Source organism: Typopeltis vanoorti, chromosome 10 (assembly GCF_054136105.1).
Source record: "Typopeltis vanoorti isolate ZY-2024b chromosome 10, IOZ_Tvanoo_1.0, whole genome shotgun sequence".
Taxonomy (NCBI): Eukaryota; Metazoa; Arthropoda; class Arachnida; order Uropygi; family Thelyphonidae; genus Typopeltis; species Typopeltis vanoorti.
In genome coordinates, this window is record NC_143558.1 from 64,794,235 (window position 1) to 64,811,570 (window position 17,336).

Genomic DNA, 17,336 nt, shown 5'->3' on the forward strand with positions numbered 1-17,336 from the left:
GAAAAGCAGTGGTCCAAGAACAGAGCCCTGCGGCACACAACTAGTCACAAGCCGTCTTTTAGACTCCACTCCTGAATAAACCACTCTGGTATCTCTCCTTCAACCACCCTCCTATCCATCTCACCAACCCTATATCTATCCCCATCTGCTCCAGTTTACTGATTAGGGTTCCATGTGGTATCCTGTCAAAGGCCTTGGCAAGGTCCAGTAGTATCACTGTAAACCCATTACCCCTATCCAGTTCAGTCGTCACTGTGTTATAAAACGTGAGCAAGTTACTGAGGCATGATCTACCCTTCACAAAACCATGTTGTCCCCCATACAATATCCCATTTTCATCTATCCAATTCTGTATTCTTTTCTTGACTAATTTCTCTAAGACCTTGACAATGATTCTTGATATGCTAATCGGTCGGTAATTTACAACAGCAGTCTTGGAACCATCTTTATGCAGTGGAACTATTTTCCCCTCTTTCCACCCCCTCGGGACTAACCCAGACCCGAGACTCAAATTAAACAAAATGGTCAAGGATACTGACAATTCTTTAGCGGCTTCTCGTGCGACACGAGCTGGTATACCATCTAATCCCACGGATGTATTGACATTGAGGTCATGCAATAGACTACTCACCTCCACTTCATTCACCATAATTCGCCAGCAGCAGCAATGCCAAAATTAGTTTTTGTGTAAGAGGTTCGTGCGTGCACACATGCACACACCGAAAATCAGATGGATGATGATTTTCATCGTGTGGTGGGAAACCACCATTCCGCTTTTTAATGCCTACTAAAGTGGCTCGAAAAAATATGCTATGCTGGGTTTCTTTAACAGGATACCCAGATTATCTAATCTTCATTCTACTGATGATAATTATATTTGCTGTAGTTTGGCAATGTTTGACAGTTAGGATTGTCATAAAATTTATATAAAAAATACTTAGATATTTAATATGTAAGTATGTGACAGCAGCTGCGATGCCAAAATTAGTTTTTGTGTAAGAGGCTCATGCGTGCACACAAGCACACACCATTATTTGATAATAGTTTCATTAATGTTAATTTTCTTAACATTCAATAAATATATATATTTTTTAAATGATGCATACTAAATTACTTAAAGTTGACTTTTAGACTGTATTTATGTAATAGTGCATCTAATTCTCTAAGTTTGAAAGCAAATTTCTGAGATAAATCTTTAAACACTGACTATTTTGCAGGAATACTCAAGTCCAATTTTAATATTTCACCTACTACTTTGTTTCACGATCTCGCTACCCAAAATTTGGATGATGAGATCATTTGGTTTCTTTCAGCTTTAAAACTTGTGTTGCAGGAGACAAATTTTAATAATTCTACATGTGAGGATTATGAAATCTAATCTGATAAAGGTTTGATGGACATAGAATGAGAACTACAATGATGGGTATCTCCTTTAAATTAAGACATAAGATTCTAGACTGATGGAATAAAATATTATGGAATAAAATATAAAATAATATGGAATAAAATGGAATAAAATACTTTTCTTATAATGATAAGCATTGTGTACTTTGTTTACTCTCATCAAAGGTGAGTTAAGCCTAATGACATTTATTAATCAAAAATAATCATATTAGCTACGTATTGAAATACAGAAAATGTTCAAAGAAGTTATGTTTTTGGATTTTTCCATACTCATGTTCTGGTTCTCAGCTCCAACTACATATCTTTTACCTTATTCCATCAGTTGATAAAACAAGTAAAGAACATCCAACTCCTTAGCCTGCTCATGATACTAAGGTATGATAGATTTGCAACCTCTTGGTAGTAAGATATACATGAAAAAAATTAATTGACTGTGCAGATTAGATTTAATATTTTGGTTCAAAGTAAATTTATGATATGGATCACTAAATGTGCATTTTTAGAATATTACTTGTACCTAACTGTACTTTTCTCTGTGTTAATTATCATTTATAGAGAATAAATGATAATTTATTCTCGCTAAATAAATCATCATTTTAGTCAAATTTATTTATCATATATTTCTTTCAGTAAAACCAGTAGTGCTAAAAGTGAAAAATCTGAGACTTACAAAAGATGATTTTGAAGTTCTCAAAATTATTGGCAGAGGAGCATTTGGAGAGGTAAGTTATTGATTATCAGAACATTTTTGAAAGTGTATGTGCAAGAGAGTAATCCCCCCCCCCTCTCCTAAATTCCTATTCTTTTTAAATGCTGTACCTCATTATCTTAGATAAGCATGTCACAACTTCTGAATATTAAAAAAAATCCAAGGTATTTCTGATTTTTCTAATATTTTTCATCAAATTTCTACATGCAATTGCCTTATACTGGTTTTTAGTCTTTAAAGGGGGGGGGGATATTAATGCTGGAGGTCATGGCTGATCTGCAAACAAATTGTTTAATATAAATATTCTTACATATATTCAGTGTATAGCTTGGAGGTCATGAGTAGCATATATTATGAGTGATATTTCACACTGTTTATGCAGTCAGTTTTGATTTAATATGTGTTATGTAAAGGTGTGTGATATTTCGTACTAAATTGTATCTGAGAGATACTGCGACCTCTGATGTCAGTATAGTATTGGTTTATTTATTTTATTTTTTTTATTTACCGTTGAAAATGGCTGGAAAAATATATCGATCGGATAATACATCAGATGTTGAAGAGATTCAGTAGTTTTGTTACTCGAGTCTGATGATGAGAATGATAGTCGAATACGAAAGTGATATTTGATAGTAAATTGTATCTGAGAGATACTGCAAATTCCGATGTCAGTATAGTATTGGTTTAGTTTTTTTTTCTCCTTTGTTTTTTTGTTCAATAATTTCTAGATTGTAACTGAAAATAAATATACCATCACGTATTATATTTTTTTAAGTTTTATTGCATTTTAGCACATACTAGTAATGAATGTATCTCTCAGATACACACAACCTATGCTGCAATTTTTTTGACCATGACCTCCGCAGGGTTAATATTCCTCTCTTCATTAAATATTTTGTCTAGATTAGTAAGATGCATTCTTTTGCATGTGGTTATAAATTCTGTTGATTTTGTATTAAGAATGCAGATATTTTTCATCTGTTTTATATATTAGAACAGTTTCTAGCTTAAATGCTGTTTTGTTTCTTTTATTTTGTTTATTCCCTCTCACAAAATGTTCAAAATTTATGTCATTTTAGTACCATGTATGGGGTTAGAATTCATCTTGTGATTTCACAGAATAAGGAATATATAACATTGAAGAATAATATTAAACAGTTTAATAATTGCTTCAAAGGTCATTACAGAGATTTTCTTTTGGATATGTATATTGCCATCCATTATATGGAAAGTTACTACCCAGACCAGTTTTGACCTTATCATATCAGTCATATGTGTGTGTGTGTGGGGACTAGATCTCTTGAAATACTGAGGCTAAATCATTGACAGATGTCACATTTCCGTGTATAGTTATCAAAATGGTGTATCATATATTATTAAAATGCACTGGTGTCCTAAAAGATAAGGATGAACTACATTTTTACCTGTATATGAAAAAAATTTCTTGACTACAGGCAAATGCAGATGTAAATTTATTATCAGCATACTGATAAATTATATTACACAAAAAATGTGTTTTAAATTTTGTACAAATGAAACTGTGATACGTTTTTGGCAAAAGTTACAAATTTCCTAAGGAATTAATGTACAGTGCTTACAGAAAACTATGCAGGGAGACATTTCGGTATGGAATATGTTCATCCCGAACTGTGATGCAGTTCTCATAACATCGTACCATGATTAACACCAAGTGATTCAGGAGTTCTTGAGGCAAACTTGCTCACTCCTCCTTTAGAGCAGGAATGAAGTCTTGTTTGTATTCTGGAGGAGAATTTTGAGCATCAATATATCTCCCTGTTGCATTACAGATGTGTTCTATGTGGTTGAGATCTGGGGAGCATGCTGGCCACTTGATTCATTTAATATCCTCGGTCTCCAGAAGTATCTCCACTGCTCGGGTGCGATGTGATGTGGCATTGTCATCCATAAAAATTAATTCTTCACATACAGCATTACAGAACAATTGAACATAATGTTGAAAAAGTTCATTGTAATATCATTCACCTGTCATAGTCCCTTTTTCCAGCACTTGTAGCTCGATGCATCCATTAAGTATAATGCCTCCCCACACCATGACTGGGAGTCATGGTGTGGGGAGGCATTAAGTATAATGGATGCATTAAGTATAATGGATGCATTATACTTAATGGATGCATTATACTTAATGGATATACTTAATGCCTCCCCACACCATGACTGGGGGTCATGGTGTGGGGAGGCATTATACTTAATGAAGACACCGCCATTATCCCTTTCAACAACATTCATGCGATGGTAAGCAGTGCCATTTTCCTGCCAGATAAAGTGGTGTCTAGAATCAGAGGAATGAATAAAATAACTCTCATCTGTAAAGAGTGCATTAGCCCATTGGTGCCTTGCTCAATTTTTTTGGATACCCACTGAAATTGTGTCCTACAGTGAGCTGTAGATAAAGGGATGCAGACTATGGGCCTTCGGGCATATAGGCCTATTGCAGACGTCTTGCCGCAGTTTGTTGAGATATCTACATACCTGTGCTTGAATGGAGCCAACTTACAAGCTGACCTGCCATGGTGCATCAATTATGTTTTGCTTTTATAATCAAAAACCAGTCTTGATGGTGCAATGAAGGTGACCTCTTAGCAAATGTCTGGAACACATTCTGTTGGTTTGAAACGCTGCCCAGAGCCTGAATACCACACTCTGTGAGATTCCAAACTCTGGCAATATCAATAATTCTGCACCCTTCAAGCTTTCCCAATAATTCTTCCCTGCGAATCATCTAGATGATGTCTTTGAGACATTACAGGACATCCAAGTTTGCAACTTCATTCCTTCATGAAAAGTGCTTCCTTCAAACATATTTCATTAGTGCTGCCTTTTGGCTTTTATCCCATTGAATACTACCACGTGATCCCTTTGCTCTACAGAAATTGTTTGGCAACATGATGGTATACTTGAAGTTTCAAAAAAATGCATTTAGTATATAAAGAATGTCTATAAAGAATGAGGTTTCATTCTCTCTCTCTCTCTCTTTAGAATTTAAATTCATTTCATTCTAGGCTGTTCCTGGAATTACATAATTTGTAAATGTATTGGGATGTAATTTTACTTATAACTTACTGTTTAGAGTACAGATCAATTTTAGAGTCTTGTATTTTCATGAACTGTATATGTAATACTTCTGTTTTTTTTTTTTTAAGGTTGCTGTAGTGAAGCAGAAAGTAACAGGAAAAGTATTTGCTATGAAGATACTGAATAAATGGGAAATGCTAAAACGAGCAGAGGTGATTACTTATCTGAATTTTAGTCTTCGTGTTGTCGCTACAATTTTGTTAAACTATGTTATTGTAGTGTCGCGTACTGTGACAAACTGTGTTTTTGTGCTCTGAAAATGCTGGTTATAACACCAGCGAAATATCAGCAATAAATCAATAAATAATTATTTACTTATAATTCTGTGTTCTGATATATACTGTCAAAATTAAACAACACTTATCTGAATATCTGTATATATGTAGATTCATTTTGTTTTGTGTAGTCAAAAATTCTGTCCTCCTGCTTCAGTTAATACTGATGCAATGAGTGACTGATTATTTTTCAACATGGTTGAATCCCTGATATTCTGAAAGACTTGTGATTCAAACATGATCTAAAAGTATGAGTAACTTTCATAAGTCTGCGTGATTAGCTTAGTGCCTTTTGCGCTTCGCAACCATATGCCTGGGAAAGGAGTGTCCTAGGTTTCGATTCCTGTCGATGACATGAGGATCTTAAGGATCTTCCTCAGCCATAGCCAAGTTTAGCCGGTGTTGGACATAGACAGCAGGGTTTTTTCTGCCAGCTTATCTGGGTTTTCATCCTGCAAGCAGGCAAACCGGCCCCATGAACACACATGAATTACAGTCATGAATTTTGTTATTAAGTCTGGCCTCCCTTAGGACAGTGTTTCCCAACATGTGGGCGTATGTCCCAGTAGAGGGGGGGGGGGGCAATTATAAAATGATATTGCATTCGTCATCATCATCGATATAGTCAAAAAATCACCATTGTTGATGTTGAAACCCTGAAAATACAGCAGTCGACATAAATACAGTATCAAGAAGAACTCTCAGAAAAGCAAAATGATGAATCTATTGGAACTTTATTCAACATAAAAGGAACAATGGCATGGCTTTCTGACAAGGCAGAAACAAAATACCGAAATTCGACTAGTTTTGCAAAAAATTACTGTTGCCCTTCCTGTCATATTTAATTGAATGTGGCTTTAGTGCTATAAATGACTTGTTACTAAAAAAAAGAAATCATCTGGATATCACAAACCATGGGGATTTGAGATGGAAATTGACTAAATTAGTACCTCAAATAAAATCTCTTTGCAGCAGACATCAAGCTCGAGCATCACATTAACTTGGATTTTATTTTCCTGAGTTCAGTTTGATTTATGTTTTATAATTATATATTACATAGTGTAATATAAAAATCTATATTCATTGAAGAAAGTCAAATTAAAAACAGTTTTACCTATTTTTATTTAAAGTAACTATTTATATTATACTTTTTTCAGAACTTGGCTGACTATTATGCTGGGGGTGGGAGGGCATGAAAATCTTTGAGGCGTTGAGGTGGGGCATGATTCATAAATCGTTGGGAAACACTGCCTTAGGGGATGCAGCAAGGAGTGATGAATTAATTTCAGCTCATTAATTTTGTCATGAACCCCCCTCTTTAGAGGACTCTACCCATCCTATAGGGATGAATGAGATCAATCAACTTTCATATTCAAGAAGAACTGAAAATTTCTAATATCTCTTTCACACGTAATGTGGAATCTATTAACTCTGCCTTTGAGGTAATTCTGTTAAGCTATCTATTTCATCTGTCTTAGTTGGATAAATAGATCTGTAATCTTTGTCATGTAGCAAAGATTGCAAATACAATTCAAAAGGTAATTGCAACTGAAACGAACTTTAACATGTAGAGATAAGGATGTCATTTTGCCTTTTCACAAGGCCTGGATAAGATCTCACTTGGACTATTGTGTGCAAGTCTGGTCTCCTGGTTTCTGTTGTGATTCCGATACAGTGGAGAGAGTATTAAAAAAATGATATCAGGATTGTGGAATACTGATTACGAAGACAGATTGAGAATTTGTAGACTGCAGACACTAGCAAACTGGAGAAAGAGGGGGTGATATGATTGAGACTTACAAGCTCCTGAAAGGGTTATACAGGATTCCAGTTGATGGAATGTTTCATTCTATGGAGGGTGGGGAAAGGACAGGAGGGAATCCTTGGAAGCTGAGAATGAATGCTGCTAAGAAGATAGATGAGGGCTAGATTTTTCTCACATAGGGTGTTGTGTGATTGGAATGGATTGCCATTGGATGTTGTGTGTGTGCAAACAGCATAAATGAATTCAAGAATAAGTATGATAGCTTGTGTGTGTATCTGTAGTATGTGGCCTCCCTCGATGAATCCCTGACTCCCTGGAGATCTCTCTTAATACTAATAATAAATGGGTTTGGTATCTTAAACATTTTCAGTTATTTCTGATTCCAGTTCTTAAACATTCTCATTTTCTGATTTCTTTAAAATACTGAATCATATTTGGCAGTGCCTTTTGTTACTCTTTCAATTGATTAAAGGGTCTTCTGTTTGTGGAATAGGAAGAAGAATATAGAAATAATGAAAAGTACCATAACAGGGAGTGGCCCTCCTTATGATGGTGCTTTTCATTCTTCTGCTATTCTTTGCTCTCTCTCTTTCTTCTGAATCATTTTGCTTTCACTTTTCTGGTAGTGTGCATGGCACTGCCTTAAGCCGTGCTTTGACAAGGCAGGCTGTTTAGATGGCTTGGCCAGGATTAATTTGTTAGTGGACTTGCCTGGAGATCAAATTACAGCTGCAGTCTCATTCCCCAAGACCAGTTAGGTCAATGTTTGCTGTGGTGCCAATTAGTCCTGATCCCATTTCCAAGCACATTTATTGTTTACCAGTAATCAGTTTCCATGCATGGCTCTGTGGTGGGCAGGGAGTTCTAGCGGTGCTTGAAAATTCATCTTCAGACTTTAGGATGGGAAGCTTGTAAAGCAAATTCCGGAGGAGGTGGGATGGGGAGGAAAGGAATTTATAAGATCTCAACCACGTTCATAAATTATTGGAATATCAAGCACTACAAAAAACAAGAAGTAAAATACATGTTAACACATATTTTTGAATTTACTTTAAAAACAAGTGAGTATCCCATTGGAAAAATATCATCCTAATTTATCCAGATAGAAAGGTTGATAGGATCCCCAGAATTGGTTAAAAAACATTTACAGTAATTCTTTCCATGAATTACCTGTTGTGGGAATATCAATTACAATAAACCTCTCATAAAGCCTTAAACTACTTTAGTGAAATAAATTGTCCTGTGCTGATTATGTAGGGATGGTATGAAGAATATTATTCTTACATCTCCATCTGAACCTACCCCAATTCCTTAGAGGTGCTTTAATTTTTAATTAATTTATTTTTTTAATTTTTATTTTTCAATATCAACCTTATAAATGAGAGAAGACTGCAAAACACTTACCTACACAAGTAGCAAAAGGCTTTGTCATCTTTGGTTTTTCTATAGACATTTTTGCTATGGTTCATGGAATGTTTATTGTGAGAGAATGGAAATAATACTGTAATGATACACATATGAAAAACGAATGCAAAACAAGAAATATTTTAGAAGATATACTACCTACTTTCTTTTGTATTATTTATTTGACTAGAGTTTATTTAATTTTTTTATATTTCTATTCTGTATAAAGTGAAATTAATATTTTGTATTTTGTCGATTAGCGAGTTCCTTAATTTCTGTTTATTTCTTGAAATATTTATTTTCTACAACACATAGATGCGAGCGGTTGTGTATTTGTTGCTCCATTCAGGAAGAGATCTGTACTGGATTGTGGTGTGAGCTGCCTAGAGGATAGACAACATTTATAGTGTACTTAGATGGGTCACTAGTGAGGAAAAGATCCAATTTATTTTGGAGAATGGGTGTCATTGTCTGTTATTCTGGTTGCCATGTGAACAATTTGTGTGAGATCATTTGTAATTTCAAAAATCTCAGCCTCTACATGCTTGATCTGTGCAGTAGGTGGAAGAGGGTAGCCACTGGCGTTATGAACGTTGAAGTTCCCAAGGAGAATGACTTTGTTCTTAGGAAATTTGGATTGAAGAAAATCAACATTTAGGGAAAGGAAATTGAGAAGTTCAGAGTGACTGTTGGCATTAGGAGAAAAGTAGAGATAGCATATGAGTTTGATAGAATGAGGTATAGTGTTTTTTAGTCAAAGGAGGTCAAAATTGGCAGATTCCAGGTTGGATACGCTTTGGCATGGTATACTGAAGCAAACATATGCACAAACCCTACCTCTCAGGTGAAAGGAAATGAGTAGTGTTTGAAGAGGTTCAGATCTGAGTTTCTGTCAAGAAAAGTAGGTGAGGTTTTGTAGATTGGAGATGGATCTAAATATCATTAATGTTGGATCTGAGACCATTGGTTCCAACTCATTCCCTATGCAGTGTTTGGGTTCAGCTTTCCACACTGGTTATTTGTAAAATTTGATTTTCTCACTAGTATCCCCACTTTATAATTGATTGTCCATGCTTTATCTCCAATTTGCCATTTCTCTTCCAGTTCTTGTTGTAGTTACTGTCTTTATTCCCACCACATGTAGATTATATCTGCTGGGCTTATATATATGGCAGGGCTTGTAATTTCCAACTTGTTCACAGCCAATATGAACACAAATCTTCTCCTTGGGTTATTGAAATCACTTTTATCAAGCATGGAAAGTTTATTCTGTCTCTCTGTGTAATCATGGACTTAAAGCTGTGGCACCTGATAGTTTTCTTGGGGTTAAAGTTGCTTTTTTCAGTGAGCCTTCAAAATGCAGTCATTTAGCATTGTAATCTCTTGAACTCAAGAGATTATGCAAGCTGTTGGCCATGAATGTTGACAACATTAACTGGATCCAAATATAACAGTTCCTCCATGGCAGAATCGTACTTCATCATGCAGCCTCTCACTGTTCAAACTAAGAAAGTTCAAGACTCCGTTATCTGTCTACCTGCAATTATTTAATACACACAGAGCAGAATACTCAGATTTCCTTCCCATCTGTACTGATGGTTCAAGATCTGAGATCGCTGTTGATTGTGCTGCTATATTTCCTGACTTTATCATATCTAATTAGATCTCAGTTGACAATTATGCAGTTATACAGTTATGCAGCAGAGTTGCATGCAATTCAGCTTGCATAACTGTTTTCTTTTATATATAAAAGAAAACAGTTACCAAAGGGTATGATTTAAACAAACTCATTCTATACAAGCCACATCTCCTGTGTACAATTTTTAGGGCATAGTTAAGAGGCAACTATTTCCATCTAAGTAATCGAGCCAGTTTATTTATTTCAACATAATGACTTGGAATGGATGATGGACAAAAGACACACACTAACTATTATAATAACGGAATTAACTCACGTAAATTATTCTTTATTCGTAGAATTTTCACCTAGCATCATCAGCACAAGTACAAGGCTAATTAAACAATAACTGTTATATTCACAAAGTGCCACCTAAGTAGCTAAGGTTAAATTTCCTAAACTTATTTAATTATTATTATTTATTTATTTTTAAATTTTTTTATTTATTTTTAATTATTTAGTTATTTAATTATTCAATTATAATAATTAAAAAAATTATTTATTTTTTATATATATATATATATAAATATGTGTGTATACAATTATATGTTAGGAAAGATTTGCTGCTTTATACAGTACTATCTCCCACAAGGGGGAAAGACGTAGACCATCGGATCTGTAGGTTAGGGGAGTGAAGTAATGTGTCACATGTTTCTTTGTATAGCCGTTCCATTAGGAACAGACTTTTTGTTCCACTTAACTCTATGTCTGATGTTGATGGCATGTTCTGCAATTCCAGACTGTTCGGGTTCAAAGTACTGGATGTACGACTGGTGTTCTTCTAACCGGACCTGAGCAGAAGAACACCAGTCGTACATCCAGTACCTTGAACCCAAACAGTCTGGAATTGCAGAACATGCCATCAACACCAGACATAGAGTTAAGAGGAACAAGACAAAAAGTCATTCACAAAAGTCTGTTCCTAATGGAACGGCTATACAAAGAAACATGTGAAACATTACTTCACTCCCCTAACCTAAACGGATCCGATGGTCGACGTCTTTCCCCCTTGTGGGAGATAGTACTTTATAAGCCAGCAAATCTTTCCTAACATATAATTGTATACACACATATATATTTATATATATATATAAAAATAAATAAATAAATAATTAAATAAATTTAGGAAATTTAACCTTAGCTACTTAGGTGATGCTTTGTGAATATAACAGTTATTGTTTAATTAGCCTTGTACCTGTACTGATGATGCCTGTGATACTCAGGTGAAAATTCTACGAATAAAGAATAATTTATGTGAGTTATTCCGTTATTATAATAGTTAGTAATATGTCTACTCACGATATTTCCTTACTGAAACTTAGACACACAGTAGCTATTCTTCTGATGATGATGGATAGGATCCCACCATCACTACTTTGCCTTGCAGAACTATACATTTGGGACGGACCCGTAATCCAGCTTTGAACATATAAGTGCACGATAAAGATTAATCAGTTAGATTGATTCACACCATATTGAGTAGAGCAGTGTTTTCCATACTGTGTGTCATTCTCATTAGTGGGACATGAAATTAGTTTAGCAGGATGCTATCAACTTTTTTTTTAATGAAATAGAAAATATCAGAGTATATCTCATAGAATTCATAGCTTAACATATACATTCCAAGCAATGTCACATCCTGCATTTTTACAAAGTTTTAAATATATATTGCTTGCTAGTTTGAATGTTTCAATTAAATTTGGATTGTGTCAGTGGGAGGGGAGTTGTTTATTATTGTGCAGAACTTATTTGTTAATGGAATTACAACATGAAGCAAATTAAATTTTATATATATATATATATATATATATATATATAAAATGTTTATTAACTGGCTTATATTTCGCTGGATTTCAAACCAGCATTTTAAGAGCACATTATATGTTAACAGTTAATATGTGACTGGTGTTAACTGTAACATATAGTGTGTTCTTAGGAATCCAGAGAAATATAAGCCAGTTAATAAACATTTTTTATAATTTAGTTTGTTTGATGTTGTAATACTGATAAAAAAATAAGTTATGAATAACGTTCACCAACCAGACTTGTCTGTTAGATTATTATGCAGGTTATTTTCATTTCAGATGTCTCCAATTTATACTAATTGTGTATGTACTGTATTATCGATTTAATTGTATTTGCAGTACAGTTTCTGTTGGGGAGGGTTATTTGTCACTCACTATACAGGACATTTCACATTTCCTTCATCTTCCAAAATAGGCAAAGCAAGCAAAATTCTGTTTATTTTTATGATTAAAAATGAATCCTGTTTCATGGCAAGCACATCTTTGGCATTGCATAAAATATTTCCTGATTTCTGTTGTTTATTTTCAGTTATTTTTTTTCCTCCCTATGTTTGATTCAATAAAATTCATATTGATGTTAATTTTGTTACATTTTTGGAAGTTTATTTTCCACTTGGTTAGACTATAATAAATTTAGTTTAATCCTTTATCCAACTGTAGGTAAACAAAGTTTGCACCTGAAGTAGTTTGGTCTCAGTATCTCCTTGTCTCAGTATCTCCCATAATGCAAAACACATCTCCTTGCAGACATGTATAAAGCTGTGCATTAAGGGACCTTCCCTTAATGCATAACTTTATACCAGACTGGGGTAAGGTGTTGTACTACCTTACCCCAGTCCTGAAGATACCTTCAGGCGCAAACTTTGTTTGCTCACACTTGGATAAAGGATTAAACTAAATTTATTATACTCTAACCAAGTGAAAAATAAACTTTCGACATATTAAGGCTATGTTTCCAAAGTGCTTTGAAATAACCAATGCCACAGAACTGATTCTTAAAGAATTTCGGAAAGAGCATTACAAAATTCTTCATTGCTTAAGGATCATCGATAAGGCACGGAAAGAAGTTTCTATTAAAATAATGATTTCTGCTTGGAAAAACTCTGGCCAGATTATATTTCAGTCAATGAAATAGCAAACTGTGAAGAAGAGTCTGTTGTAAATGAAATTGTGTCTTTGGGTAAAGGTATGGGATTATAGGTGAGTGATGAGGATGTAGAGGAGTTAATAGATGATTATAAAACCGAGCTCAGCACAGAAGTTCAACATCTTCACATCAACAACAAAAAGAAGTGGAAAAGGAAATTTTTATGGAAGAAAAGGATGCCAAAGGATGCATTTCCAATGCCGACCTTCCAGAATTGTTCTCTGTTTGGGTTAGAACACAAGCTATTGTGGAAAAATGGCACCCCAATAAGACAGTAGTGACCAGGAATATCAACTTATTCGATGACAATGCGATGGGTTATTTTAAAAATATCAAAGAAAATCATCAGCACTAAACAACATTAGATAGATTCTTCTCTGCAGAAAAAAGAGAACGTGAATCTGCATTCTCAACTCCAGCTAAGAAGTAGAAAGAAGATGCTTAACAACAGGAGCATTATTTTCGTCTTTGTGATTTTTATATTTAAAAAATATTCTTCACTGTTATTTTTATGTTGTAATAATTAAAATTAATAAAATATAAATTAAACATTTTGTTTAATTTTTTCTAAGTTATTAACATTAAAAAACCTAAAATAGATAAAAAAAAAAATGAAATTTTTTGGATATGCAAACGGATTATTTCGCTTTCCATTATTTCTTATGTAAAATGTTCATTGGGACTTCGAACGATTCATAGGTCGAACAGGTTTCTGGAACAAATTAAATATGAACTACGAGGCACCACTGTACTTCCTTTCAATACAGTTTCATCCTCTGCTGTTCTTGCACATTTTCAGTTTTTGATTTAAAAAAAAATTGAAATTACTGCCATACTATAAAGTTTTTAATGTAACTTCTGTATCCTTACTAAATTTAATTGAGACATTACTTAAACCTCAGTGCAAGCAAAATTTTAATGTACTGGTACTTTTAATTTCTAAATTGAAATAATTTAATTAACAGAAAATGGTATTCCAAGTTTGTGACAATATGTTGCAAACCTGCATTATGCTATAGTGAAGAAATGAAGAGGACAGTCATGAAGAGACAAATATAAAAATCATCAAGATCTTTAGATATGAATTAAAATATATAGCCAAAACTGGAAATAAGTTTTCAGTGCCCATGAACACTATAATGGAATCAAATGAAAAAAACATTATATAAAATTTATTGTTATAAATGTCGTCATCATCATCAGTTTCCTGATCTGCACCCCCAAGGAGTGTTCAGGTTACTATGACAGCACTGCATGATTAAATTTACATTATTGTTAATCTCCTATCAACAATTTTACTCCAAATCAATCTATTACCTGTGAGCACTCCAATATTGTAATATCTGACATATTGTGCTTCTAAGGCACACTTCTGACCGAAACAATCCACCTAGACCTTGGTCTTCCTCTGGGTTTCTTTCCTGCTATCTCGGCATCAAACACCTGTTTTTTTAACCTTTCTTGACCCATTCTTTAAGTGGCCATATCACCTTAGATTAGCTATGCATACATATTCTTGAATGCTAATAATGCCAAAATTAAAATTCTTAAAGTATGAATTATTTGAGAAAAAAAAAAAGATATATTTGATGTCATTTCATATCTTGGTGCTTTTTTGTGGTTACCTGTAATAAATACAGCATTGTATATGGTGATCATTTTTGGTTGAATTTTTAGGGTAATTTCTTTATTTTTAGGTATAATTTCTTTTGCTTGCATAGTGATGCACTTGTACTCTACCATGTTTGCTATTGCTAGAACACAAACACACACACAAATGAAATATTAATAAATCAGCTCTGTTTATAAATACTAAAATAATTTCATCTTCTTTTGAGAGTGCTAGCAGCATAATTAAGAGGCACAACTTTATGGATGGTTCTCTAAAGCTGACAGCACTGTTTTTGACGATCCTGTTCTTAAAAATAATTATTATATTTTGCCATTTTTAGCAATTTCAAACAAAAAGGATATTTTTAAGTCTTTCATGGCGACATAACTATGTGGTTTAAAGGGAAAAAATAATAAGGTAATAATAATAATAATAATAAAACTCTACTTTTCGAAATCTGACTTTTCTACATTCTTAATATTGAAAAGTTAGCAGTCATATTATTATTAAATTATGCTTAATGAATTTAAAGATTGTTCTGTCATATCGAGTATAAATTTTTATTTATTTTATTTTATTTTTTAAATGCAGACCGCTTGCTTTCAGGAAGAAAGAGATGTTTTAGTATTTGGGGATAAAAGGTGGATTACAAATCTCCATTATTCTTTTCAAGATGATAATAATTTAGTAAGTACTTTCTAATACTGCAAAGGAAAAATTAATATATATATTTTTAATCTATTTTAACTACTGTACCAGCCTGGACATGTATATACATCCATAATTACATGGATGCAAAGTACCCATTGAAGTCAATATAACCTTTGGATATTATAAAAATAATATGGATAGGAAGCATATATTTTATCTGTATGGCCATTTAGGTGGTTAAAACAAGCATCGGAAATAAATCATTAATCACATAAAAGGCATATTTTGCACCTCTGACTCAGTCAAAAGGTAATAATGCAATTGTTATTCTGGATAGGAAATATAGTTATTTATTAGCACTTATTGAAATTCAATCTTTGTATATAATTTCAACTTTTCACTATACCCTTTTCATAGCATTGCTCATGGTATTAACTAGAGGGGTGGGGGAGGCATTATTAAGGCTTCTCATCCAGCATCTTTAGAGCTCTGAAGATGCTGAGTTGGAAGCCCTAATAAATTGCGTTTCTCTGCTATTTATACCATGTAGCATTGCTATGAATAATTGCAAGCACCTAACCTTTTGTTATATTCAGTATAACTAGAAGTTATATAATTTCTAGGTATACTCTAAATGCTAAATGAACAAATAAAAATGGAAAAGAATGAGAACTTCCTATGCTTATGAGTATGCTGATGTCATTGTTATCCTTCTAGACTTGTCAGGATGTCACACAAACTGCATCTAATTTAATTAAGGGAATGTCTATGAATCTAGTCATAAACCAGAAAAGACTAAATACATGTGCATTTTAAGGACTCATCAGGAAAATCCAACTTAGTTTGTTGATAGTTATATTTTTGAGTAGATGGATAATTTTAAATATGTAAGAATGAAGATTAATAGCTACAAAACATGCATAAGAGATAAAGGAGAGAATTGAGAAAGCCATTCATGGATATTTTGCAATCTTAACTTATAAAAATCCAGAATGTTATCAAGAAAAAAGCCATCTGTGTTCGATATTAACTGTGGTTGTGAATATGATCAACAGCACAAGGAGATAATAGAACACTTATTACTGAGGAAGATAAAGGTTTTTCACCTTAAAAAAATCGGACTGTATGAATGAAGACATAACAAGGAATTATGAAACCCACTTCAAAGATTGAGCACACTGTCTTTTATAAGATAGAGAACTAAGTGGTTTGGCCATATTTGGAGGGCAAATGAACTAGTTGATCAGGGAGCTTACAGATAAAATTGACACAAAAACAAAGATCCACAGGAAGACACAGAGCACGATTGATGGATAGATGGATGAGGTAATGAAAGAACTGAGACAGCTGGATGAACATTTGACTCCCAGTGCAGCCTATGACAGAGACAGATGATGGAGAAATCTGGTGATAGCAGTATTAGACCTAAACGAGCCATTAAGCTGTGAAGAGGTAGTAAAATATTTAAAAATCCAAGTCTAATGATAATACAGGGCACTTTTAATCCACTTAAGGATGTCCCATAGCTGCTTCAGCATTAACCCCTTCAGTGGTCATTATGTTAATTTTGAAACAGTAAATTTTATTCTTTGTTGGGCTAAAATTAATTTTTTTTTTTTTAGGAAATCAGTGAATTACATTTGCTCTAGAATTAGAAACCAATAACACCTTACTTTTTTAAATTTACTTATTCTGGGATTACTAAATTGTGTCTTGTAGTTTTTGGTGTAGTTAAAAACAGGAAGCTACATTGATACCACATCCTATTCCCC

The 17,336-nt window shown here is 33.6% G+C and overlaps 1 protein-coding gene across 3 annotated transcripts in view; it reads left to right on the forward strand.

Moving 5' to 3' along the window:
- Window positions 1-17,336, forward strand: part of LOC150102474 (serine/threonine-protein kinase Genghis Khan-like) — a 550,831-nt gene that overhangs the window by 122,919 nt on the left and 410,576 nt on the right. For all 3 annotated transcript variants that reach the window (XM_090399333.1, XM_090399335.1, XM_090399334.1), the window contains exons 2-4: window positions 2,035-2,126; window positions 5,296-5,379; window positions 15,505-15,600. In XM_090399333.1, coding sequence (XP_090255459.1) covers window positions 2,035-2,126; window positions 5,296-5,379; window positions 15,505-15,600 — 272 coding nt within the window. The remainder of the gene's footprint in view (window positions 1-2,034; window positions 2,127-5,295; window positions 5,380-15,504; window positions 15,601-17,336) is intronic.